This window comes from Paramormyrops kingsleyae, chromosome 16, assembly GCF_048594095.1.
Source record: "Paramormyrops kingsleyae isolate MSU_618 chromosome 16, PKINGS_0.4, whole genome shotgun sequence".
In the NCBI taxonomy this organism is placed as follows: Eukaryota; Metazoa; Chordata; class Actinopteri; order Osteoglossiformes; family Mormyridae; genus Paramormyrops; species Paramormyrops kingsleyae.
The window spans coordinates 16,071,590-16,099,415 of record NC_132812.1 but is presented as its reverse complement, the minus strand read 5'-3'; the positions used below and the strand labels follow the sequence as shown (position 1 = coordinate 16,099,415).

At 41.9% G+C, this 27,826-nt stretch overlaps 1 protein-coding gene across 1 annotated transcript in view; it reads right to left on the bottom strand.

Moving 5' to 3' along the window:
- Nucleotides 1-879: 879 nt before the first annotated feature.
- The window catches only part of LOC111852688 (voltage-gated inwardly rectifying potassium channel KCNH7-like), a 66,262-nt gene continuing 39,315 nt past the window's right edge, over nt 880-27,826 (bottom strand). Inside the window, exons 8-17 of the mRNA XM_072700594.1 lie at nt 24,916-25,341; nt 20,990-21,389; nt 19,997-20,196; nt 17,234-17,486; nt 13,806-14,011; nt 12,275-12,359; nt 11,231-11,428; nt 8,893-9,052; nt 4,492-4,675; nt 880-4,397 (exon numbers count right to left, since the gene is read on the bottom strand). Coding sequence (XP_072556695.1) covers nt 4,101-4,397; nt 4,492-4,675; nt 8,893-9,052; nt 11,231-11,428; nt 12,275-12,359; nt 13,806-14,011; nt 17,234-17,486; nt 19,997-20,196; nt 20,990-21,389; nt 24,916-25,341 — 2,409 coding nt within the window. The 3' untranslated portion in view covers nt 880-4,100. The remainder of the gene's footprint in view (nt 4,398-4,491; nt 4,676-8,892; nt 9,053-11,230; nt 11,429-12,274; nt 12,360-13,805; nt 14,012-17,233; nt 17,487-19,996; nt 20,197-20,989; nt 21,390-24,915; nt 25,342-27,826) is intronic.

The following is a 27,826-nucleotide window of genomic DNA, read 5'->3' as shown; positions in this document are numbered from 1 at the left end:
TAAAAATGCAAAAACTCTTGTATTTTGCTTGGTTACTTATAGTTATAGTTAGGGCTGGGTAGGGCTTAAGGTTGTCATAGTAAGCGTTAGCATTTTTCCCACAGAAATGAATGACTGGTCCGCATAAAGATATGTTTACCCAACATGTGTGTGTGTGTGTGTGTGTGTGTGTGGGTGGGTGGGTTATGTATATATTACATTGCATTGATATTGCGGGGACCATATTATCAGTCAAACTCAATTCTACAAAAATTGTGTAAATGCGATCAAAAAACTAAAATGTCTAAAGTCTTGTATTTTTAGTTACTTATGATTAAGGTTAGGACAGAGTAGGGGTTAAGGCTGTCATGTAGGGATTACAGTTTTGCCCATGGAAATGAATGAGGATTCCCCATTTAGATAGGTATGCCAAGTGTGTGTGTGTCTGTGTGTATGTATTCCATAATTCCATAACCATATATATGCTGAAAGGCAGCTCATCCCTATGTACTGTACAAGTATCGAGAATGTTCTGGCACCTTCCAGAAAGTTCTGCCTGAAGCAGTATCTGTATAACACAGAGTTTTCAGCCGGGGCCAATGACCCTGCCCCTACATACACCCCTCATCCTGTGTAATGGTGTTTCCCTGCCTTCTGACCTATGCTGTCTGGGATTGGTCCAGCCCACCTGCCCCTAGACCCTGTACGGGAAGTCAGATGAGCATTTTGTGCTCACAGGTCATATAATAGCTGTGTGTTTAGGTGCATTTTCTACGCTCTTTAATGATTTGTTCTGTGGCATTAAATTGGAAAATGAAATTACTGCTTTTTGACTGAGTACCTGACTGTACCTAAATTAATACAGGTGCATTTGCAAAGAACACAAGCATTCAAAATACATCAGAATTGTATTTGGTATGCATTTAATTCAATTCCTTATAAGATATTCCCTAAGCTGTTTATATACATGTATGTATATATTTATATATTTATATATAGAACAGAAACATTCATATCAGCTGTAAAGAGTGCATTTTATAAAATATACAGTGGAAATTTTAAAAATGCATAAAAACAATTTTAAACATACTAGTTTTTAAAAGCAAAGACATTTTTTCTTAGCACAAGTTTGTCTAACCCATGTGCAAAACCTTGCAAATGTAATAATTTCAGTAAAAATTTCAATTCCTTTTCATTCAATGTTTTAAAATACCAAACGTTGCTTGCAGATCTAAATAGCCATTCCCAAAAGCGTATTAAAATCACAACACTATCGCTCAGCGTTTCCCAAAATGGTCCTCGGGGACCCAGAGGGGGTCCACGTTTTTGCTCCCTCCCAGCTCCCTGCCAGACATGTCCACGTTTTTGCTCCCTCCCAGCTCCCTGCCAGACAGTCCACGTTTTTGCTCCCTCCCAGCTCCCTGCCAGACAGTCCACGTTTTTGCTCCCTCCCAGCTCCCTGCCAGACAATCCACGTTTTTGCTCCCTCCCAGCTCCCTGCCAGACAGTCCACGTTTTTGCTCCCTCCCAGCTCCCTGCCAGACAGTCCACGTTTTTGCTCCCTCCCAGCTCCCTTCCAGACAGTCCACGTTTTTGCTCCCTCCCAGCTCCCTGTCAGACAGTCCATGTTTTTGCTCCCTCCCAGCTCCCTGCCAGACAGTCCACGTTTTTGCTCCCTCCCAGCTCCCTGCCAGACAGTCCACATTTTTGCTCCCTCCCAGACAGTCCCCGAGGACCGAATTGGGAAACACTGCATAGCTTAATACATATAAATAGTGCAGGTACCAGACCCATACTGATATTTCATGTAGAATGTTCTTAATATCGAAGTTTAGATATTTTTTAAAATACTTCCAGCTTCAAATTTATATACAACTTTATGTACCATCATAAATTTTCAATAAGTGACGGCTGAAAAGGTCAGTTCAATTAATGATGGGAGAAATACAGGTGACGAATTTAGGAGGCCCTAGTCACTATAAAACCACGTATCAAAATGACTAGGTTCAAATTGTCATGCCTGTAGAACTCTGACCGAACTGAACTGCCATTGTATCAGGCAGATTCAGACTTTTCATGCCCCTGCGACTATGACAAGACTTTCTGGGCATTTTCTGCTATGGTAATGAGTCTTTTTTATGGATTGTTCAGCCATTAGATTCAAGTAATTTCTAGAAATGAGACACTCTCTTCCCGTCCTCTGTGAGAGTGCAAATGAGTTGGGTTGGTTAATGTAAGTACCATGTGGCAGAAGTTTCAGTCTGTTTTTCTTGTCTCAAATTCTTTCGCTTTGAAAAAATTCACCGCATGATGTCCATTTCAGACAGTGAATTTCAAAACTGCCGTTAACCTTTAGATGGACAAAAACTCCCAATCCAAAGTACTGCGGGTGGTGTTAAAGGCTGGGGACATCATGCCCCCTACAGGACAAAGAAGGCAAGGACATGCGACTATCAATAATACCAAGTCAGTATATAACAATAGCATTATCAATGTGATAAAACAGCAGGGAAAATACAAATATGCTGGAGAAAGGTATAAATATTATGTACGATAACTCTCATGATATATCTACTAAGTTGAGGATGACATGAGCACTTATGTTACATATATTTATATGTTAAAATATATTCAAATGTATGTCTGCAGTCTGCTTTGTGGTTGGATGACATGTGTGTTTATATAGCACATCACGAAGGTCTTCAAGGACCATCAGAAAGGCTCAAAAAAGCATATCTTTGTCAAAAATGTTCTGCATATAGTTCATTGTTTTACATTACTTTAGGATTTTCTAAATGTACAAACGGCATACTAAAATTCCGAATCAGACGTCTTTCACCCTCTCAAAGGGAAGTGGAAGTGAGAAAAAAATATTTCAAAGTGTATTTTACAGGGTGTGAGTATACTGTACCCTCACTCTGCCTACAAGTATCAGCACGAGTATGATGCCGATATTCAAGAGTAAAACAGGCAAGCCATAATGAAATAATTTCAGACTAAATAACATACTGCAGAGTACAGATCATCCCCTGTCAAAAAGGGAGAGTGAAACATGTGGAATGTTTGTTTTTCATATAACAATTACATGAAAAAAACTTTAAAATGATAATGCAAAATCTGAAGTGCTATTCTCCAAGTATTAACCTAATCTCGATATCAGTGATTATCCTATTCATTTTTAACTCTACCAGTAAAAAAGGAATCTATTTACTTATTTTTGGCAAATGTCCACAAGAGAAAGAAAAGATAAATGCCTCATTGTCTGAAATTCTTAGGGTAATTTCCCCAGTTAATTCCTGTCAAGAAGAAAAATCGATATTATTGCTCATGTAGACCTTGGACAAAGGTGCAATCTCAAATGTAACCTGACGGATATCTTAGTTAACATGCTGTTTTTTTTTTTGTTTTTTGTTTTTAAAGAAAAGAAAGAACGAAAAAAGTGACATGTCAGTGTCTCCTGTGATATTGATTCATCATACATGTAGCAATTCACATTTACTGATTCTGTACTTTGGAATGTGGCGTAAGGACGGTAATTTGCAGCTACATAGTTTATGACTCTTTAGCAAGATTAACATAAGTGTATGTGTCCAGGCTTAGGCACAATATTGCAACGGTCTTTAGGAGCCTAAATTGGCTAAATATGTATTTTTAATGCAACTCTAATGCAATTCATAGTTTAAGTAATATATTTATAGTTTCATCAAAAAGAAGTGCATACTGATGAAAATGTATTTCAGTAACTTAATATTCAGTGCAAAAAAGACATGCCGATTTCAAATCTGATAGCCAGTCTTAAATATGTACATCATGCAAGAGAAAAAACTTTCAAACATGCATTTCTTTCCTGGACAGAGCATGTAAGGTCCATTGTGTTGATGGCAGTGTTGCATCGTAAATGTATGTACATCATAAATATAATTTATATACATACACTTTTTTTTTTTACATTTCAATGGTGAAACACCATTTAAGAAATCTAAAAAAAAAATCACTCTTTTCCTTTGCATATGACAATACAGTAGATTTCTCTACCCTGAGTCAAACTTAAGAGGATTTCAATTTGTTATGCTGAAAGACATAGGAAAAGACACACAGGAGGGTATATACACATAGATAAGCTAACTAGCAGGAAGACCAGGGTCAGAGACTGGTCTGTGGAGTCCCACCATTCTGGTGTCACTGAGGGCTGAATCTCCCAGCGAGGTCTCGTGGGTCGGAAGCTGGAGCGATTTGGACTTGTGCTGGTTGAGAGAGGCTGTTTGGTTCTGGTTCTGATTGTTTCTGTGCTCCGAGTACACAGCCTGCTCCAGCAGGGACGGCAGGTTCTGCTCTGAGGCCCTGTCCTTATGGATCAAGCTTAATAAGCATTCTTTGGATTTCTGGTGGGACTGTTTGAGGTCAAGGAACTCAGGACTCTGCAAAACACACCCACACACAAGCAAAAACGTCAGGTATGTTCTTGATGACGTCATATGCATCCCTTCAAATTGAAATGAGTGAGTCTGATACCGGCGATGAGGCGGCTATGAATCTATGGTCAGTGCTGATGGCTGAGACGGGCTGGACCCTGAGGGCGGGCCGGTGGTACTCAGGGCTGGCAGTAACTGTACTGTAGGCAGGGGGTCCGGAGGTGGACTGCCGTTGTAGGAGCTGTAGGATGCTCTGGATATCTGATGTCATCTGGGACTCCAACCTATTATAACAGATGTAAATGAATTGCTTGTATCTCAACAGTATATACGGGACTGTGCAAAAGTCTTAGGTAGCCAAACAAAATTATGTTTAAGTGATCTTTAGGCCGGTGTAAAACTGTGTGAGCTTAGCCAGTCCAAAACCTCTCCTGAAGTTACCCCAGTATTTGCAGCAATCGTCCATTACACACATGCTTTTTTTGACTTGAGCGCTACCCTGGCTCATGTGGCTAATCAATACCTCATTGACTTTTTAACCATTTAAATTCATTTAAAAACTGAGCTGGTGGTGAAATGTAACAAATACACAGAATGGCTGAGGTGCCCCTGAGAGGGGGTTTGGGAAAAAAATCTTTAGTTTTTATTGTGTTAATTTGCATATGTGCTTTTTGTTCTGAGCAAATAAACATTTAACACTCAAACAGCTTTAAACATTGTGTTGACTGGCTAAGACTTTTGCACAGAACTGTACATTCATCCATCATCAAAAATCTTAAGCACCTGTTCTACTAAGCAAATATTTATGATACTTTTGGCGATGACTTAACGTAAGATTTTGGAGGAAAAAGGGCCTTAAAACTAGGAATGGGAGCATCCACATTTTTTTCCGCTCCGATCTGATTCCGATACAGAACTGCCCATACCGATTCCAAGAGCTCTTTTTACTTTAACATTTAAGAACATAAGAACATAAGAACTATACAAATGAGAGGAGGCAATTCAGCCCATCGAGCTCGCTTGGGGAGAACTTAACTAATAGCTCAGAGTTGTTAAAATCTTATCTAGCTCTGATTTAAAGGAACCCAAGGATTCAGCTTGCACTATGTTATCAGGAAGACTATTCCATACTCTGACTACACGCTGTGTAAAGAAGTGCTTCCTTAAATCCAGTTTGAAATGTTCTCCTGCTAATTTCCACCTATGGCCACGAGTTCTTGTATTTGAACTAATGCTGAAGTAACTATTCAGTTGAACAGCATCCAAACCTGTTAGAATCTTATAGACCTGGATCATGTCCCCCCTCAGTCTCCTTTGCTTGAGGCTGAACAGATTTAGCTCAACTATCCTTTCCTCGTATGACATTCCTCTAAGACCTGGAATCATTCTTGTGGCCCTACGCTGCACCTTTTCTAAGGCTGCAATGTCCTTTTTAAGATATGGTGACCAAACCTGCACACAATATTCTAGGTGAGGTCTCACCAAGGAATTGTATAATCTTAGCATTACCTCCCTTGACTTAAACTCCATTAGGAACAATAGTGGTCCTAAAATTCAACCCTGCGGTACCCCACTATGAACGCAGGCCCACTGTGACATTATGCCTCTTATAACTACTCGCTGCTTCCTATCTGTTAACCAGTTATCAATCCAGGTCGCTACAGTTCCTAAAATACCTGTCGCTTTGAGTGTAAGAGCCTCTTGTGGGGGACAACATCAAAAGCCTTTTGGAAATCTAAGTAGATGACATCATAGGCCTTCTTATCATCAACTTCCTGAGTAGCTTCCTCAAAAAACTCCAACAGATTTGTTAAACAGGATCTACCTCTCCTAAATATAATATAATGAATATAAAATATATATTTATACTGTATATATTATTAACATTTTTCAACTATCTTAAATAGATAAAAAAAATCTTTAATTAGACATACATAACGTACTATACCACCTTGTTTGTACATCTTGTTTTAAGCGTTTTTGAGGCATGTGCAGTTCAATTTCAGTAATTTCCAAGTGAGTATTCTCAAGTGGCGAATGGTTAAAATGCCCCACAGTTTTTACCCAACTTGCAACAGCGTCACTTACACGTGATATAGATACCCTCATGTATCACAAGCTGTACTGAGTGAGCAAAAACGGCACAATCTATAGCGACTCCTACAGTAAATCATCAATTGCTTTTTTCATATTACTCGCGTTGTCTCGCACAATTAGGTGCGCTTTGTTAGTGTGATTTCTCGCTAAACGACACTTCCACCTGTCAAAACTTTGTTTTTACAAAGATTGCAAATCACCGCACTACTAGTTGCTTTTAAAAGCGTAAAATACTTCCAGATCGTCACCCAATTATAAGGTGTTCTTACGCTCCGGCTTCAAAGGGTTTGCGCATGACGTCACAGTAGGCGGAGGTCACTGCGCTCACACCCACAGTGGCAAAAAAAACTGACAGGCAGTACTAGCGTTCAGCTTGAATGGATCAAAAACACTAAATCTAAAATGGGAAAGCGAAAGCCGTGCGATTGTACAAATAGATTTAACGTGAAATGTGAGCTGTCTTGTTAGAGACTGCCAAAAAAAAAAGTAAATATCACACGTGGATCGGTCACGTATGTCCGTCCTAATCCGTCTAATATTCGGTGCATCTCTACTTAACCGTTGCTAAAGAAATATATTCAGTGACTTTGCAAAAATATCCATTCATATTCCAGCTGCTTATTCAGTTAATCATCCTGTACGAATTTGAGGTCTGTCTCAGGAAGCAGAAGGCACCACTAGTGAGAGGATACCCTGGACAGAACGCCAGAAAACATCCCCAATGGTAATCACACATTATGGGCAATTTTAAGATGCCAAATTGCCTAACTGATTGTTTTCGTTTTGTGGGAATAAACCATAATATCCCAGGCCTGGAATGGGATTAAAAATCAGATCTAGACGTTGAAATTCGTCACGCTGGAGTTTCCAGAGAAACCCATGCATCATGGGAATTACATACCTCCCTCCACACCCCAACACTGGGCAGGGGTGGGATTCAGCCCCCCAAAGCATTTCACTTAGTACAGCATATGATTTTCAGATCCCAGAATGTCTAGCTATGCTCCTGATTACAAAGTGAATTTCCATTCCAAGGTCCTGCAATTCATAATAATAGCACTAGGGGGAGGACTTGCATTTAACATCTCTATATTTTTTTCCTAATGGAGAAAAGAACAGCACATTGTGGACCTTATATACTAACAAAACAACATTTTTTTATCCCTAAATAAATCCCTAATCCAAAAATCCCTTAAAAAGATGTTTTTTAAACCAAAATATTCTACTGGCATCAGTGACAGCAGAGCTGCAGAACTGGATTATTTAACTGCACAGCTCGATTCATTAATTGCTGAATAATTCTGTAACTATCAAACAAACATTTAAGTAAATGCTTAAGCTATACAGATGAAGCTGGCAGTGCCTTTTATTTTGAACCACAATGTTGTGGCACTATTCAGTTTTTTTACTATTATTATTTAGGTTAATGTTTAGGGTAATGCGTCACCCATTCCTCTGCCAACCACTTAACTGGTACAGTGTCATGATGAGCCTTGAATTTGTCTCAGGACGTGCAGGGCAAGGGACACTCTGGACAGGATGCCGTCTCATTACAGGGGACTTGACACACCATAAACCTTTACTGTTGTCTTTCTTTTCTAAGTGTACACTTGGGGGAGCAAGAGAGCTAATACATTGTGATATAACTGTTCCATCCTGAACTGACAGAGTGCTACACAAAATCAATTTTTAGAACTGCATTAAAAATAATACATACACATCTGTTGACAGAACTGATAACAGAATAAGTCAAAGATGTGAAATCTACATGTCTAATTGTAATTCAAGTCTTTAATGAGGAGTTACTTAACGCCTTTGACTGTCTGTTTCTTAATAACACAGATGTCTAATTCAAGATGTCTGCTCTATTTTTTTTAGTGCATTTGTTTATTTTTGAATTAAAGCCTTTTATGCTTGAATGCTGAGTGATGCTTGAGACTGTCATCAGCCAAGCAGACCCAACCGCTTCTGAAACAAGAACGTCAGTGACAGCATTGGTGGTAAAAGCACCAAGACTATTTTCTCAGTTATTTTAGCCCTGTCTGTTTCTATTTTTGGTGGCTACTGCTCAAACGTATCAGGACAAGGGACTTGTTCCTGAAGAGGCTCGTCGAACAGAAGCCTGAGGTTTCTCCCGGAAGTCTTGGAGACTTGAGCGTGGGGTCAGACAAAATACACCAGAAAATGTGCTTCTGAAATGCAGAAAGACGGATTGCCGCCGATGTGTAGCTTCTGTGACATGATGTCACCTCACTGCTAAAAATAGCACTCGCATTTCCTCTAAAATAAGCCTCATCTGTTTATATGAAATTCATATAGATTTGGTAAATAAGCACCGTATGTTAAATTTACCGACGCAATTGATGTGCATAGAGCCACACGATATAGAGGGGATGACATCTACCTGTTTAGGTGTTCCTGAAGCAGGTCTAGCCGCTGCTCCACCTCCGCGTAGGTGATCTCGCTGTCAGTCTCGTGAAGGCCCTGTGCATCCTGCAATTTCACGGACTCGTCTGGAATCTCCTTTGGCTTCTCGAAGGCCCAGCGATCACCGTGTGAATCTCCTGCAAGCCGGACAAATATATAAAAAACAATGAAGAAACAAACAGCCAGGCATAAATAGGCTGGCCATTATTCAAGCACGGGGGAAGCAAAAATAGACGACTATTAATCTCCTCTAGCCAGCTTTATGGCGGCCTGCTGCTGGTAATTCATTAACTGGCGCAGTAATCTCAGCCATCCAATAGGAGACTAGTTTGCTCCGGGCAGCCTGGGAAATATCTCTGACAGGCACCTGCAAAAGCTCACTTCACCACAGCTATTGATGGCCAAGTGCTCAGCTGGACTGGAATACGCACAATGCACCCTGACGACAATCCAAAATTCTCTGTAGCTGCGGTGCCCATTTTGCAAGGCTGGAAAACGTGCATTTTATGCACCTTGGCACAGAACAATGCATAATTAAAATTCAGTGGGTAACCAGCTGCTGGCAGAAGAGTGAACTTTGAACATCCAAGATGATACGCAGCGCATTTTAGTGTGGGGGCTATGTCTTTGATAGGCTGTATGATGTCAGATGAAGTGAAATCTTAAATTTATGAAGTTCTGTTCCTTTAACTGCTAGCCAATTGCAGCTTCAATACAGGATATTTGCTACTATGTGAAATTAGCTGGTATAATGCAGTGCGACGAAACATGTTGATCATTTGGCTTTAAATGTATATGTGCCTAAGCTATATCTATATATGCCAAAGCATACTGGGTAGGCTGTTTGTAGAATAAATCACTTTCAATTACCAAGAATAATCTTTACCCATTCTTTTATCTGTAAAAAAAACTTTATTTGTCCCAAAACTGCATGCTAATGCAATTTTGTTTTCTCAGTAATAGTTCAGGTACATTTAACAAAAAATGCAATCTAATGAAAATTTAAAGCTTCAATCAGAACAATGGAAAACAGATACAGATATTCTACAGATACTGCCTCAGGCAGAACTTTCTGGATGGTGCCAGAACATTCTTGATTTTAGTGCATATGGATGTGCTGCCTTTCAGCAAAGGTCTCCAATTCCATAACCCTGTATTTTACATACTGTATACACATATAAACACACACATACACACTTGGCATCTAAATGGGGACTTTATATTAATTTCTATGGGAAAAAACCTAATCCCAACATGACGACCTTAACCTCTACCCAGCCCAAACCTGAAACATAAGTAACCAAACAAAATACATGACTTGTGGCATTTTTACTACTTTGCATTCACAGATTTTATTTTTTATAAAATTGAGGTTATCCAAACGGGGACCTGAACAATGTCCCCAAAGGTAAGGAAGTTTCAGGTTTTACCACATTTTGGGGACATTTTGTTCCCCAAATGCGATCTATGCAAACACACACTCATACACAGTATGACATCATCAGGAGGGAAATCAGGGAAGCATTTCCTCAGATAAGTTCTAACGCCAGGGAGGGATTAACATTGGAGGCAAAATGCATGCAAAGTGCATGCGAGGCCAGCGGAAACACAGAGGATTTCCCCAAAGCCTCCCTGCACTGGGAAGTCCCTCCATCCACCAAGACCACTATCCTACCAGGTACAGCTTTCCTCATGGATTTCCAGTTTAAGGTACCATTTTATCTAGGGTGCCTATTTTCCTCACACGATGTATGGACATTGCAGACTGCATGGCCAATATATTTTTGCCGTCAGGCATGAAAAAGTTATGAGATATTGCGCGGCCTCTCAGTAGCTCGGTGGTTTGGCTCCATCGTGATACATTTAGCCCAGTGTCTCAGGGTGTTTGCGAGCAATAAGCTTTCTCGCCTTCCTGCCAGTAATCACGTTATCTCCCCCAGGGCTGCATTAGAGCTGTCCGGCTGTGTTGCATGAGACCTGCGGCTTGGTTTAGTCCTACAGCCCATTTTAAACCGCTGAGGAGCCCCGATACACTGAAGGAATCTACAGCCCTTGCCGTATGCAAGTGGGAGAAGGTTGAGCGTTTAACAGAAATTATGTGGTAGATTCCCAGCCCCTAAATATCTTACTCTTTCTCTTAGAGTCAAGGCCAACTAAGCTCAAAGATGCTAAAAAAGGACAACTGTGAACTTTTACTGTTACCATCCATCTCCTTCCACCCCGTTCAACATCTCTTACCATCACCAAGGCCCCCAACCCACAAAAATCTTGGGCCCAAGCGTCACACTTGTTCGGGCGCTGATCTTGTCCCTTACCTTTGTACGGCTGACCTCTCTCTGTTGTACACTCTCTGGCCGGGACATCGGCGAGTCCTACACTGTGGTCCTGCACCAAGGGGTAACCCTGTATCCCGGAGCACACAGGGAGCGGCTCCGCTGCGGATACCCTCCTGCTCCCCCCCTCCTGCCTCGAGGAGGAGCATATCAGCTGGTCCGCCTCCTTGTCTTCTCCCCCTGTGGGACGGTTATTAGTGAGGCTTTTCAGGGAACGTGGTATCCTCAGCTCCCTCGGCGAGGACCAGCAGTGCAAAAATGACATTAAAGAACTTGGACGTGGACAAAATGGACTCAACGGGATTGTTAATACTCTGCCTTCCTCGCGATGTAGAAAGGAAAGCTCAGCCTAGCTGTCTCGAAACTGAATGGTTACACCACACTACAGAATTAACACTGAACAGCATTTTTAGCTACAGTAGAGTTAAAGACGTTTTTCCCTGACAGGGTTACTTCCTGTACCAATGTTCCTAACAGGTTAATCATTAACTTGTATAACAGCTAAGAAGCTCACGTCCGATTCATTAAACAGTGGTGTTTGTTTCTCCACCAGTAAATTGGTGCACACATCACAGCTCTTTTTACACATTCATCAACCATATTCAGATTCATTATACCTTTATTATAATAATTGCCGCAGCAGTTCAAACTTACATAAGTAATGTACATGTGCTGGATTTCATTTATTCTGAATATTTGGTTTCCATGCTCTCATGCACAGGATAAGTTCATAAGTCAGTTCAGAATAACGTTCTTCGTTAGATTATATGATGACTAAGTGTGTTTTGGTTTCCGATACTGTAACATATGATGAGGCAGCCTGATTTCAGGTCATTGGTGGTCCCATCTCAATAACAACAAAAATTGGACTGAGTGAGTTCTGTAAACTTGCTCTTCACTTAAGGATATGCCATGGTTAATTTCACAGCCTTATGAAATGTAGATCAAAATCTTACAAACACATTCCGAATTGAACAGAGACAGTCAGACCGTTTACATCTTAGCACAGAATGCATTTCAACTCACCGTGCGACAACTTCCGCCTGAAGGAAATCTTCCTTTTATATTTAGTGTCTTCTACATCCGAATCGCTTGATTGAGAATAATTTGTCTGGGAAAGCAGAAATAATTGACATTTAACCCAGTGCAGTGCAGAGGACCCAGTGCAGAGGACCAAGTGCAGAGGACCCAGTACAGAGGACCCAGTGCAGAGGACCCAGTGCAGAGGATCCAGTGCGGAGGACACCGATCCCATTTCACAGAGCTTTTTGCTGCACCCAAATTTCTAACAGATTAGTCAGAGCTTAGCTGAAAAACTAAATAAAATGTATTATATTGGAGTTGCATAAAGAGGAATTTTACTGCTTCACGGTGACCGATACTAATCAGAAGGTAGCAGGTGTGAGGCCTAGAATCATCGTAATGCTTCCAGTGACACATCCAGCTCCTTTGTGGGGGTTGGTGAAGTTTGCTAAACAATGCAATGCACATAGCAGGTGGCTGATAATTTAGCTCAGGATGTATGTTGGTGCTTTGGGGGTAAATCCACAAAGGGGTGTGTACATTTTGGTTCCCGTGTCTGGCTTTATGTGCTGGAAGTGCATGGCGGCTCAAAAAGAAGCAAATTCAGCATACAAGGACACTCAAAACACAGAGGCAATAAGGCACATACTTTACAGTGTGTGGGAGATACGTTTGTCATTTAAAAGATATATACACATGTAGCTTGAACTGCCAGTTTTTCATGACTTTTTTTCTATAAAAAGAAATGATGATACAGTTGTAATTTACAGTAATAAAAATTTAAATTTTACTGGTTTCATATTAAGTAAATGATTGCAGATTTTTATGTATTTTTATTGGTTTCCATTTAAATAGCATTGGTATATAGTGCAACATTTATTGTTAAAAAAACTACCAAATTACCAACATCAGAATTACAGATACACTGTAATCCTTATTTTATGAGTTTTATAAGTTTTTCTGTTGCCCAAACGTGCTGGGAAATATTAGCAATTTTTTGTTCAAGTGGTAAGAGATTTGCTATGACCAAACCTGATTAAATGCTGCTGGATCGCTGAGTAAATTGCTGAAATGCTTTCAGGGGGCTTCAAATGCAATTAACAACTGCAGAATTACAGATTTACTGTCATTCTTAGCTTATGTGTCTGATAAGTTTAACTCTTCCAGCTCCGACTTCCAGATTTGCATTATTTTAAATTGGATTATTTGATTCATGCATACATTTACACATAAAGAGAGAAGCGACAGCACTCCGTGTTCCCGGAATGTTCTTAATGTTGCACTTTCTGCTGATTTCAGTAGTCGTCTATTTAGAGTCTTGCTTTATTTGGAAAATGCTGTGTTATTCGGAAGATCAGCCTAGCTGTACATATGCCAAATCGACTCCTTGACAGCCATATGTCTGTGATGTGCCATTTGCCTCACTTGTACGTCACTTTGAACAATAGTGTTAGCTAAATAAAATTCATGTTAATGGAAATGCTGCAACTTGTGATCACGCAAAAGCTTTATAATTCACACCAGAGTAACATACCTTCGTAGTCTCATCCCTAAGGTTGAAGGTGAGCTCCAGATTAGTTAGGAAGTGGTCAGCAAACTCAGGATACATGTCAAGAACCTCCAGGAGTTCCTCCCGCTGGACTGTGTGCAGGTCGCAGTAACTCAGGGCTCTGACATCAGCGTTGGATTTCCCAGGTTTGGCATACAGATGGATCATCTCCCCAAAGATGTCGTTCTTCCCTGCAGAAGAGGAGCAACTCATCAAAGAGGTTCACCACTTATGGTATCTTATTCCAACTATAGTATTTTGATATTTATATATATATATATATATATATATATATATATATATATATATATATATATATATATATAAAGAAAATTTATATATTTTATTTAAACCATATTATGCAAAAAAGTGTCCGTCAGCATCAAAACTATATGATGCATCTATTTTACGTCATTTCAAAGATAAATCCATAAAATATAAAAGATTGATGTCGTCCTTCGTAATTGATAATAATTAAACACTGTTTGACAAATAAACTTGGTTTTGAATTAGGAACCTCTTGTTTGGTTTTCTATAGATTTAGTTTAAGGTCATCTTGTGTTTCCAAGGGAGCCTTCTCAGAGATGCTTGGTCTAGGTAAATGTCAAATGCCTGGCATTTTCATTAAAGTGAAATGTGAAAGGTCAGCCTGTCACATGACTTTGCATGTCACATGAGAGCAGCCAGCTGGCCATAACTGTTGCTGTGGGAGTTCACACCTGGCACAGCATGCAGGCATGCCGGAGCTTCTGGTGATCTCATTTTAGTCCACTGTGCTCCACTAAAGTCTCTGATACAGTACAGACCAATTAGAGTGGTCCAGGAAGGCACTCTGTGTAGTGCAATACAGACCAACCCATCTAAATCAGGACGGTCTTGGAAGGCAGTGTGTATAGTGCAACACAGACCGACCCAACTAAATCTGGGTGGTCCTGGAATGTGTAGTGAAAGATACTCCCCTAGTCACACTCCAGAGCCGTCAAAACACCATGACGATCCATTCCAGCATGCAGTTCATCATAAAGACCTATACAAACCAACCCAGCTAAATCGGGATGGTCCAGGAAGGCACCCTGTTTGGGGTAATGCAGACCAATCCAACAGAATCAAGATGATCCAGAAAGGCACTCTATATAGTGCAATACAGACCAGCCCAACTAAATCAGAGTGGTCTGGGAAGACTGTGTGTGGTACAGTACAGAGCTACCAAACTAATCAGGATGGTCCAGGAAGGTACTCTGTACTCTGAACCCAACTAAATCAGGGTGGTCTAATAAGGCACTCTGTATAGTGCAATACAGACCAGCCCATGTACATCAGGATGGTCCAGGAAGGCACTGTTTGGTTTAATGCAGACCAGTCCAGCTACATCAGGATTGCAGAATGGCTGGAGGTCCCTTGTGGAACGAGTTGAAAATCACAGACCACAAAAAGCTGAGTTCTGATTTTTTATTCCCACAAGGGTCACATACATCCCATACAGGAGCTGGAGTGACATACGCCTTGATCTTCGCTCTGGGATCTGGAGAATAAATGCTCAGCCCAGCACAAAACCCAGCAGGACAAGCTGCTGATGTACAGCTCTTATTCTTCTCCTCTACTTTTTCTCATAAGGAGAACTCCATCTGCAATGATTCAGAGTGTAGGTCATTTTATTTATTTCATTTTAACAGTAATAACGCATTTCCCGCTCACGTACAATCCAGTGACGCCGAAGAAGCCCGCTTCTGAAGATTCTCATTACACTTTTCCGAGACGAGAACAGCACGTCAGCAGATCCGCAACTTCTGCGGTTCCATTTCTTTGCAGAGCCCCTGCGACTGCGCACGAGAGAGTTTCAGTGTGTCTGCGTGCCGTGCTCAGATTTACGCCCGGCATCCTGTCCCGTTTACGCCAGCGGGTGGGCTGAAAAACCATCCACCACTTGAAAAATGGGCCGTTTAAATGAAACTTATCCCGTTGCAGCCGCCCGCGGCTTACCGCCTGACACGGGAGGGAGACACATCCTCCCCTAATCGCATTCCAGAGCCCTCAATAACACCAGAGAACCGTAACCATCGATTCCAGCATGCAGTTCATCATAAAGAGCTAGCAATTAGGCTCTATATATCTCCTTTTCCTCCAACACTCAATTTCTTCTCTTCTTTGCCGTAGATCAAAATCCCGCCATACGCTGTGACAGCTTTTATGTTGCGAAGATGCCAACCCCCCCCCCCCCCCAATAGCTGTGTAACAGGAATGTCAGGCCTTCTCCCATCTGACCAGTTAACATGTTTAAGAGGAGGATCCTCAGAATTCCCATCCTGCCACGGTGCTGTGTGAGTGGGGGCAGAGCCAGCTGGTAAAAATTCACGCCATTCAACGAGTGATGCGATTCAGCCCCTTTTAGGAACTCCGGCTTCCGGGAAGCGCGCTGAGTGATTTACAGCTGACAGCTGTTTTCCGAGGCCAGGGCTCTGAGTGTGTACCTCGCATGCCCCCCCCGCCCCGCCCCCCCGCATTCCCTCAGCCCTCCATCCCAGACCTCCAGCAGTGTAGTCACAACAAACCATCATCCGGGGACTGATGCAGCTTTTTAAAAAAAAAAAACACACGGAATGCCTGTTCCACAGCCAACCTCTGCCACTAGGTGTAAGCAAGTCCATTCATTCGTGTTCTGTAATCGCCGGATCTATTCTGGGTCGCGGGGGGGGGGGGGGCACCCCGCATCAGCAAGTAACCCCCATGAAAAAGGCACACCCCCCAGCAATATTATATTATATTATATATCATATTATACATACATTACTGGCCTCTGCAGGTGTATTACTTTAGGAAAAGTCTGGGCTTGATGATGTTTTATTGCTGCTGTCTTTTATACTTATCTGTTTATTATTTAAAGTGTATTGTGTATTAAGTATTCTGTCTTGAAGCAGAGTCCTACCAACAAAGATTCCGTTATGTGTACGCATTATGACAATAAAGAATTACATTCTATTTTAAGCTGCAATTAATGCATCACATATTAAAACACCTGCAATCACTTCAGGGATCTTATTCAAGAATTATGAAAACACAGGCAATATTCAAATGTGAACTAAAACTACATTAATTACTGTAGTAGCATTATCTCTTGATTTATAGATAAACGTTACATAAAAATTCAGCTAGCTTGGGAGATAGCGGCATACAAGTTACAAAGGGTATTTTTAAATGGGTGAGCCTGCCTACTCTGATCATGTAAAATCTATCAGAACCGTAGGCGGTCATTTTTTCTATCTCAGCCCCCTGAAAATGTTATCGTGGGAAAACTTGTTTGACGAATTTAATAGCGGGGTACCCGAGTGGGGGCATCCTGTAAGCCCCCTTACTCCTTGGGTCAAATTCTAAAATCGCCCCTGATCGAGTGACGGACTGGAACCACTGGTACCCACCCAATATGGCCACCACGATGTCGTCCTTCAGAATCTCAATGGAGCCCCGGGACAGGAAGTAGAGTGCGGTGAGGACATCGCCGCTGTGCACCAGAGTGTCACCAGGCGGGCAGTGGGTGCTCTTGAAGCGCATGGCCAGGGCCCGGAGGCAGCCCTTGGTGGCGCCCCGGAAGGCTTTGCAGTGTGTCAGCAGGTTCTGGTTCAGATGAAGGCAGATATCTGCCTGCAGGCACTCAGGAAATCCTTTAAGGACCTAAATACGAAACAGAGCCGGTGCATAGTACAGATGGCAACAGGTGAAACTGCTACTGGAGGCAGCTCAATAAATAACTATAATTCGATCAATAAGCAGACAAATATAATACAAAAACAGTGAAAAGCAGTGGGCATTAATAACTTCACACATTTTTAGAAATATCTGTCTTCCAACTGCTCATCCTGGGCAGAATCATGGGGGGGGCTGGAGCCCATCCCAGTCAGCACAGAGCACAAGGTCCCATGGCCAGAACACCAGGCCATCCCAGGCCACACGCACATGGACTCCTGGCATTTCAGAGACGCCAATTAGCCTGCTAGTGTGTCTTCGGACTGCAGGAAGAAACCGGGGCCCCAGAGGAAAGTCACATGACAGAGAACAGGCATGCTGTACACACAGGGGGGGGGAGGGGGGGGCTCCATTCCAACCCCCCACTCCTGGAGGCGTGAGGAAACAGTGCCAGCCACTGAGCTTATATTTATATACCCAGAAAAGCGAATATTTTAGAATTAAGTTCTAAGTTAAGTATCTTATTTTACTGCATACTAGTATTCATTTCCAAGATTATTCACCATGCAGTGTCGACAGATATGAAATACAAAATACTGTTTGGCTGCTTCTTTTGCACACATCACACAGCCTCTTTCATGCTCAATAAGTCTATATAAATGCACATGAAATCATTTCCATGCACAGTCAGTATTTACAAAGGACAGCTTGCTGGCTCTAATGAGGCAGGGTCATTCTGAGTCTTTGATGATGTGGGACTAAATACTGTAGCTGTGAAGGTAAATGAATAATCTCAGTCTTGCAAACGTAACAGCAGGCAGATGAAGTATGCGGGAGCGCGACCGTGTATTTCAGGGATTCTTCATGTGTTTCCATGCATATAATATGTTAACCATTAGCCCAAGCTTATGGTGATCAAAAATATAAAAAAGTTAATTAATAAATAATTAATAATCCATATGTTTGAAAAATAATGATAATTATTGTCTGTCCAACCCCTGGTGAAGGTCATGGGGATTTATTATTATGATTATTTTTATTTGTTTGTTTGTTTTTGTTTGTTTGTCTATTATTATTATGTTTTGTTTGTTTGTTTTTTGTTTGTCTATTTTTATTATTACTATTATTATTATTATTGCTAACTAATGGAGCCAGTTTCCAAAGAACCACCTACTCATACCTACTTCTCCACATCAGTAAAACTATATAAATCCAGTGCTGTAACCTAAACTCTACTGGCCATAATGTTTATTCATTTTACAAGAAAATGGTAAAATATTGCAGCTAAACCAACTGAACAAATGAACAAATTGATGAGCAACTTTCAGTGACTGTATCTTTACTCATAAATATTTTTATATTTAGTTAATACCGCTGTTCAACACTGCAAAGAAGATCTCACAGAATGCTGCTGTAGGTGAGAACTGTAAAACATTTATCCAAAGATAATGTAGCCGTGTATTAATGTGCCTGCTTCATGTATTTCTTTATGTACCTCTAGATAGGTACACATGCTTTGTAATAAGGCAAATAAGAATGCCTTACCTTCCCAGAGCATTTTTCCCGTTGTGACAGAGTGAGCATGAATACCACTTAATGCATTATAGCAGCAGTTAAAATGAGTGATGGGTTTTTGGCGCATTTGTTAAGCTAAAAAATCATTCTTTTCCAGAGCAGCCAGGCAGTGTCTGTATTCTGCTTTTTGTTCCTGACATGCTTAGTCAGCATGATTCATTAGCCTCTGATTGGACAGAGAGATAATGACACGTCTGAATGATATTCCATCTGTACGGGGGTCCTGACTTCTGCCAATTAAAACCAAGCTCCGTGAGTGTTTTCGATAGTCTCTGTGGACCCATGGAGCAAGAATTAGCTAGTAGCAGAAAATCTCATGAAAAGCTCATATTCCTGCATTTTTGTAACAGACCTGAAAAATTATGAATCGCAATAAATTTCTGTTGTGTTTCTCTGGTTATACAGATTGCTACTTTATAAACTCTGCTGGTGCTCCGTACACTTTTTAATTTGTAAATGGATATTAATCTGTCAGCTAGTACCTTCAGAGAGGTAAGAGGCAAGCAATGCATTCACATAAAAACAGCAATGATAATTATTTTAACACAAATACCTCCTGCTCTTACCAGAGTGGTGACGTCATTCCGTTTGGTGTGAATCAGGCATGAAAGAGACAAGTGTTTCATGAGTAAAGTTACCAGAATGGCACAAAGATAAGCCCATCATTGTAGGCTTCACAATCAAAGTTAATATTTCTGCTGCCATTGTGCTCTCAAAAAATAACTGAATTAATTAATCATCAATTTTATAATAATGTGAACATGAAATACACATTTAAATCAGTTATGCATTGAAGCACAAAGAAAATGGGAAACAGGGGGGCTTTGAATGGTGTAGTTTAGTGGTAATTAACGGGATTACTGTGATGGATGGTGCAATGGACGGGTTCTGCGGCTGACCCAGGCTCAGCGTCATTCACGCACCATATTCATGTCGATGCCGTTGGTGTAGGTCCAGGCGTGCTGGAAGTACTCCTCCAGCCGCTGGCGCAGTGGGTTGGGGATCTGGTGGAAGCGGATGAATTCCTTGACGCGAAGCATCTGCAGGTGGTACCTGGCCGTGCCAGAGTAGAGACGCTGGATGATGGCCGACACATTGCCGAAGATGCTGGCGTACATGAGGGCTTCGGGGAAGAGCGGAGGAGCCAGAGTCAGGATGAACATCGCTACATCGCCGATCGCGGCGCGTAAAACCGCAACTGCCATGCCGTCGCTGTCCAATGAATAGCACGTTTCTCAAAAACTACATTATTTTGGGAGTGTAAAAAAAGGCATTCCCTCAGAAACTGCATTACAAAATAAACCTAAAACAGCACATGAGACACCTTTAGCACCAGAAATAGAAACGTATCTTTACAGTAAGATACAAACTAATCTAAAGTTTATGCTCACAATTATCAAAATGATGTCTATTAACTAGCTATCCTGCTATCAATATTAATTTGTTAAAAGTAGCTATATAAAGTAACCCATACACATGACCAACATGAGTACAAAAGTTAACTAGTACGAACATAAATACTAATCAAATAGATGGCTTCATAAAAAATCTTTTCACTGGTCAGTTAGATGTCAAATGACATCACTAGACAGAGAAGAATGGGTGTGTTCCATCCATTAAAAATATTACAATCATCAAAAAGTGGACATAAATGGTTTTCAGCAGACATCAAACGTGGAGAGTTCAGGTTCAGAAAGTATGAATCCAGACGAAGATTTTGCTTCAGCCAGTTGAGCATAAAGAGTCACATTTACAGGGTACTCAATTGGCTGGTTGAAACAAAATCTTGGTCTGGATTTGTACTTTCTGAACCTGAACTTTCCACCTCTGTATGATATGCAGCCGTGGGTTTGTTTAGTAGAGGTGTACGCATGCAGAAATGCAATGAGGAGATCCAACGAAAAAACCAAACGTACAGCCAATTAACATGACGCATATGGAGAAGACCTTCTCTGAGTTGGTGTTAGGGGAGACATTCCCAAACCCAACGCTGGTGAGACTGCTGAAGGTGAAGTAGAGGGCCGTGACATATTTGTCCTTGATGGAGGGCCCGGAGTTGGGGTCACTGTAGTTGTAGCGCTTCCCAATGGACACGCCCAAGTTGTCCAGCCAGCCAATCTTGTGCTTCAGGTACGGCTTCTCCACGTTGCCAATGGCGTACCAGATGCAGGCCAGCCAGTGGGCGATGAGGGCGAAGATGCACATCAGCAGCATCAGCACCGCCGCCCCGTACTCCGAGTAGCGGTCCAGCTTCCTGGCCACACGCACTAAGCGCAGAAGCCTGGCTGTCTTCAACAGTCCAATCAGCGTGGTGGTCTGAGGGCACAAACACCATCAAAATGAGCCTGTAATCACACACCAGAGACTGTGGACACTGGGAAGTATCATTGCTCAGCCCCTGACATGATGCACAGCTCTTTGGCTTACAGTATGTTCAGTAACGAAGGAGGATGAGCGAAAAGCCAAGAGCAAGTGCCCATTTCCTGAAGTGTGACAGCTTGCGAACGTAAATGCAGAGGCACAGGAACAAGACTCCGTAAAGTTACATTTATACCACATTTTATAACAAAAAAGGTTCAAATATACAGAATCAGCAATAGGCTTTCTGTCATTGTAAACAAAATAACCCATTTGTGTGCAAATCCCATTAGGGTCTGCAGAATACCCTTTATTAGTTTCTTAGCGTCACACAGGTTGCGCTGATTGTTAGCTAGCTGTCAGACAGTTAGTTCCCAAAGTGGAAATGATGCTATCGTGTCCCCCGGAGCCCACATAAAGCAGGAAATGTTAAACACGGGGCTCAGGGAGTGATTCTGAAGGCCTGCCCTCCTGTCCATGTCGCTGTCCCTCCTGCACTTCAGAGAAAAGATAGAGAAGAGGACAGTTCTACCTGTTTCCTCCGATAATCAGCCCCTGCTGCTTTACAATCAAATACATGAATAGGAATCAATCAACAGAGCAAACTGTTCAACACATATACTGATCGTTCCTTGGTGGCAGTGGGCAGGCAGCCTTTAATAAGAGCAGGTTATCTGTCAGATACAGCTGTGGCGTGCAATAGCACGTCAGTAACACCTGTTTCATAGAATTTATAGAAGAAATAAAGCACAAAACGAGTGGATGATAAAACCGGGTTTCACTCTTGACATCTGCTGTTGACAATTACTCTTAAAAAGGGGGAATGCATCTTATCAATCTGAAGACTGTAGTGGAAATGCACATGGTAAAGCGATGGGATTGTGACGGATTTACCGCCAGTCACTGGAGCTGATATTCAGGCATAGAGCAGATGTAGAGCAGAATTCCTGGGTGTCTTACTGCTTTTACAAAATGCTTCCTATGACTCTAGAACTTTATTCTGTTATCATCTATCCACCCACTTATCCGGTGCATATTTACTACACTGTATTTTTCAATAAGCAAAATATATGAATGGGTAGATTCACTATATATCATCCTGCCGCCAAAATATACAGCATAATGAAGAAGCGGAACCAACTAATGTGGAAAGGAACCGTAATGGTTATCTATGCAACATGCCAGCTATTAAGCAATCAATCAGTCGATATGCATTACTCCAGTAATAAATATTTGAATGTTGTAGAAGTGCGAGGAATTGTAATAGAATGGATTTCATGCTTGATTAATTTGAAAATTTGAACTTGCGTGTTCTTGAAAGCTTCTACCTGCAAGAGTACACTTTTCACTTAGAGGTCCTGGCAGGATCACGCCAGTCATCATTAAGCCGGAGCCAATTTCCCTGAAAGGACAGCCAAAAAATGACTAAACAGCCTGCACTGGAATGCTGTGTCTGTATGCATATAAATAATGGCCCATTAAGGCAGTTTTTCCACTCTTGTGCCAAGAATGGATGAGGCCTGAACAGGAGCAAGTTTTATTTTAGTCTAATTCAGTCAGGATCTAAGAGTAGCTATTAAACGGGGGTGCCTTAGCAAAAGCAGACGGTTGACGACTGGGCCTAGTTAAATGATTAGTTAGTGACGGCAGAAGAGAAATGCCATCAGACATTTCAGGCAGTCTTAATTGCAGACAATGTACAAGGACTAGATACAGAACAATATTCAGATACCTGGGGCATGGTTCTTTGGGCCAGAACTATGCTAGTGAAATTGCTGCTGACTGTGTGAAATGAGGGTAAAAAATGTGATCGGCTAGAGAAATTAACTGCTGAGTCGGCAGTGTGATTTTAGCTGTAGGGTTCCTTGTCCACTCAAAATGTTTTCATGTCACTCGCGGACTGCCGAGCTTGTGGCAGCTACTGTAGGACACCAGTTATAGGATGAAATGGGGAATAGGGGCAGGATACAGTCGATATGAAGGGCACCAGGGAGATCCCAGTGGCAGCCAAACGAGAGCTGGACATTGTATGTCATGGAAACCGTGCATCTCCCCACCATTTATCCGAAGGAAAGACTGGAGCTGATCCCAGGTAGAGCAGGACATTAGGCTGAAGGCAGAAGCACACCCTCAATGGCATGTCGATCCATCATAGGATGCATGCAATCACACACTGTGGGCAATTTAAAGAGGCCAATTAGCCAATCGGCATGGCTTTGGACTGTGGGAGGAAAAGCCACATGACTGGGAAAGCATGCAAACTCCAAACAAATGGAGCCGAAGTGAGACTCAAGGCCGTGACACTGATGGTGCGAGGCAATAGTGCTGCCCACCAAGCCATGGGGCTGCCCTATTCGCTGAAAATAATTACACCGAACTGAAATCCCTTCACTGATATAATGGAAGAGAAAAGTCATTTGCAAGGCCAACCCCCTGTCCTTGTCACCAGAGGCTGATTACATCACTGGTCGCTCTAACAGGACCATACACTACACTACCATCTGTAATTTGTGTTAACAACAGCAAGGCACCTTCTTCTGAGGGTGACACAAGCAGAAGTTTGCTGAGCCAGCTGGCCGTGAACCAGCCTTACTTTCCTCCTGTACCTACTGCTAAGGATTTTATATTTCCAGTCCCCTGGCTAGTCTCCATAACCATTTTTGAGGGAAAATAACATTATCTTTCTATGCTCTTTTTAAGCCTGACTCATAATATTTTTTTCTTTGTTAAACATTTTGGGATGAATATACTTGGGATTCAGCTGAATTAAATGTAATTTTATAGATGATGCATATATATATATATATATTTTTTTTATTATTTTATTTTATTTTTTTTTCCCGATACTTCCAGTCAAACACCAACAAATTTAATTAAACCTATTTTAATTGACTTTTGTCATGACATTACGGTTTCGAAGACAAAAACGCACACCTGACTGGGAGAGGGGCTATGGGTTTTCTGCTTTTATCTGTCTGTATCTATATTTGTCACTGCCACTCAAGGAGCACTCGAGAGACGAGGGACTCCACTGCACGCGTGTCACGAAAGCGGGACGGAAAGCCGACTAATCGCAGCTCTGATGGAGGAAGATCCTCCTGCCTGTCAGATCTCAGCTCCACAACAACCGGGGGGAGTTACTCGTATCCGCAGCTACCGAGGGTCTCCCACGTTGAGAATCCTCTCCAGAGAGCCACAAATGAAGCTGATCTTCCTGATGGGGGGGAACCATGACCAGACACACCACTCTGCCTTCCCACTCCGTGGGATGATCAACAGCACTGGAAGCTGCGCCTCATTTAAATGTGGTATCGACTGCTGTTCTGTAGGCCATTAAGTCACATTAACATTCCATTTAATACTCTGTTAGCCATTAGCGTTGACTTAGATATAAGACCACAAAATTAAATTCTCTGTGTTCAGACTTTGATTAAAGATGAACAGTTTCCTTTTAAGGTGACTGTTTCGATTGATCTATGCTTACTTCCTCTGACCCAGATCCAAAAATGAGCAGGTCGAACGGGATGGCAGCCACCATGTCGATGAGGAACCAGCCCTTGAAGTAGTGGATGGCGATCTTCCCCGGGTGGCTGACCACCTCGTCGTTGAGGTTGACGTAGGTGGTGCGGAAGTTGATCAGGATGTCTATGATGAACATGATGTCCACCATGAGGTCCACCACGTTCAGCGGGTTGCAGGAGTAGCCGCACTCGCGCCGTTTCTGCTCCTCCCGGTCATTGAGGAGGAAGGCAGCGGAGTAGGGCGTGAAGATGGCTGTGTAGATGACCAGCAGGAGGATGAGCCAATCCCACACGGCCTTGAAGGGGCTGTAGTGGAGTATGGTGCACTTGTCGATGCGTGGGGTCTGTAGTTTGTACTCGGGCAACACGTCTGCACCTAATGAGAGCACCTGTAATGAAACAGGTAGACATTTTAAGCTATTTGCATTTACTTATTTAGCAGATTGCTTTTTATCCAAGATGACGTGCCATTGAGAAAGTTCTGTCTCGGGAGCAACTGGGGGTTAAGGGCTTTGCTCAAAGCCCAAACAGTGAAATCAACTCTACCAAGCACAGGATTTGAACCGGTGACCTTCAAGTCCTAAGCCACAGAGCATACACCACCCCGAGCTATTTTTGGAAGAGAGAGAGGAGAGGTAGGGAGCATGTGCTAACTACAGCATGTTGCCATAGCCATCACACAACAAACCACCTCAGGGATGAGAACCCATGACCCCAGCACCACACCAGTCCAAATGGAACAGTGTGAGTTTTTTCCCCCATGCTAGAGTGCCAATCCTGCCACCGACCCCCAAATTATTCCCTGTAAATTGGAGGCCCACCTTGCAGGGCTGGATGTAGATTAACTTCAAACCCAGGATGAAGCAATTGCAGGTTATGGGCCTTGCTCAAGAGCCCAATGGAGTAGGATTACACCTGGCATTCACAGGATTTGAACCAGCAACCTTCTGACTGGTGGCACAGATGCCTAACCTCAGCCAGGAGGATAAATCATGATTAACATTTCATCCATCCTGCCATTCATTAATTGTGTCCATTAATCTAGCTATGGATGTTCTGACCCCATACTCTCTGCCTTCCTTCCCACCAGCTGGAGTCCTGATTCAGTCCCATGGAAGGGTGCCATTGTGGACTGACTTACAAACTGCAACATTTTGGGTGCAGACTTCAATCTGCCACCCATCACAAGCCAGTATGGAGATCTGACCCAGTTGACCTTGATTTATTTTTTCCCTACTTTGGTTCCTCTCCTCCGTTGTCATCTGACTTTCTTTCTTTTCTCTGTCTTTCCTTTTCCCTGTTTTTTGTATCATTTTCTCTTACTGGTGTTGCATTGCATCACAACACACCCATATGAAGCACCTTGGGGCAAAATTGTTGTGAAAGGCGCTATATAAAAATAAACTGAATTGAAATTAAATCATCCATCTTCCAACCAGTTATCCAGGAGAGGGTTGCTGGGACTGCTTCATTGGCAATTAAAATATCACATTTTCTGAATAGTTTTAAAATATAAGATATAAAATATAAGATATAAAATTTATTGATATATTTTCTTTTTAGGTGTTTCTGTTTGTATTTCTCTAGTGTGTTCAGTATGATATTGTGCTTAAGGAACATATTTTCACCTTTACAGAAATCAAAAAACGCCGATCACTACTTTTGGTTTGGGGCAAGAGTTCAGATTATACTATGGAGTCAGACTATCTGCTTGTTTGCTGTAATTATGTCTATGCTTTTTAAGTGAGCAAGCAGCATAAATATTGCACAGCTTTATTACAGTCATCACACAATGCGTCTTATAATATACTATAGCAATTTTAGTGGAAATAGTGTTACAGTGTTACTTAAATGTGTTACAGCCATATCATTTCACCAGTTTTGCCTGTTCTGTGTGTATCCACCCTAATATACTGTAAAGCGATTGTGAATCTCAATGCAGCCTCATAACCCGCATAACACAAACTTGGGCTCACCAACTTTGCTCAGACATGTCTGCATACACGTATTCTTGTATGTAACAGTTTCATTACCTTGTAAATAGTTTGTAGGGCTTGCAAACTACCCCAACGGTTTTGATGTAGCCTATTTTAGTTTTATAATGGAATAATATAAACTTGCCATAAGATTTCTTGTGCGAGCGGGACAGTCTGAAAGTGCGAGTGTCACACTAGATGCGTGACAGTTGGCAACTCTGTGGACTGCTGTTCAGATTTGCTAGTGTGCCAAACATATTTAAATTCAGAAGGTAGTAGGCTATATGGAGCACTGTGGATCTTTTTGGCTGTGAACAAGAATGCGGATTACTGTGAAGTGTAACATATTTAACAAAGCAAGGGCAAGGGATAAGCTTATATGCCCTGTTTAGAACAATTACCATGGAGGTTTTGATTTAGTGTATAAATTAAAACATTTTCTGATGAGCAGGACGAGCAATAAAACCACCACTTTCTTTCACAGTGATACTGAGGTAATTACCATGGTAAGTGGCTGAGATGTTCGCCCCTCTGGCTGTCATTTCGCCCCTCATTTAGATAGCAGGTTATTACCGGAGCAATCCAGGTAAAGTACCCAGCTCAAGGGTACGGCGATAATTACGAGATGTGTGGGGATGCAAGGCAAAGCCCAAGAGCGCGTCAAGGCGTCCAGCCGTCTCTTTGCACGCTTCTCGGGACGGTGCGAATTTCATTTACATTACATTATATAGCAGAATTGCCTTTGCGTTACGCTTGTATTATTTTATTTAGCGGCTTCATCAAAGGAAGTATATTGAAACCAAACCGAAACTACGCGTCAGCAATCGCACACGAATATACAAGCGGTAGGGAATAGATAATGAGTTACAAAATAAGTGACAGTGAGACGCACGTGATT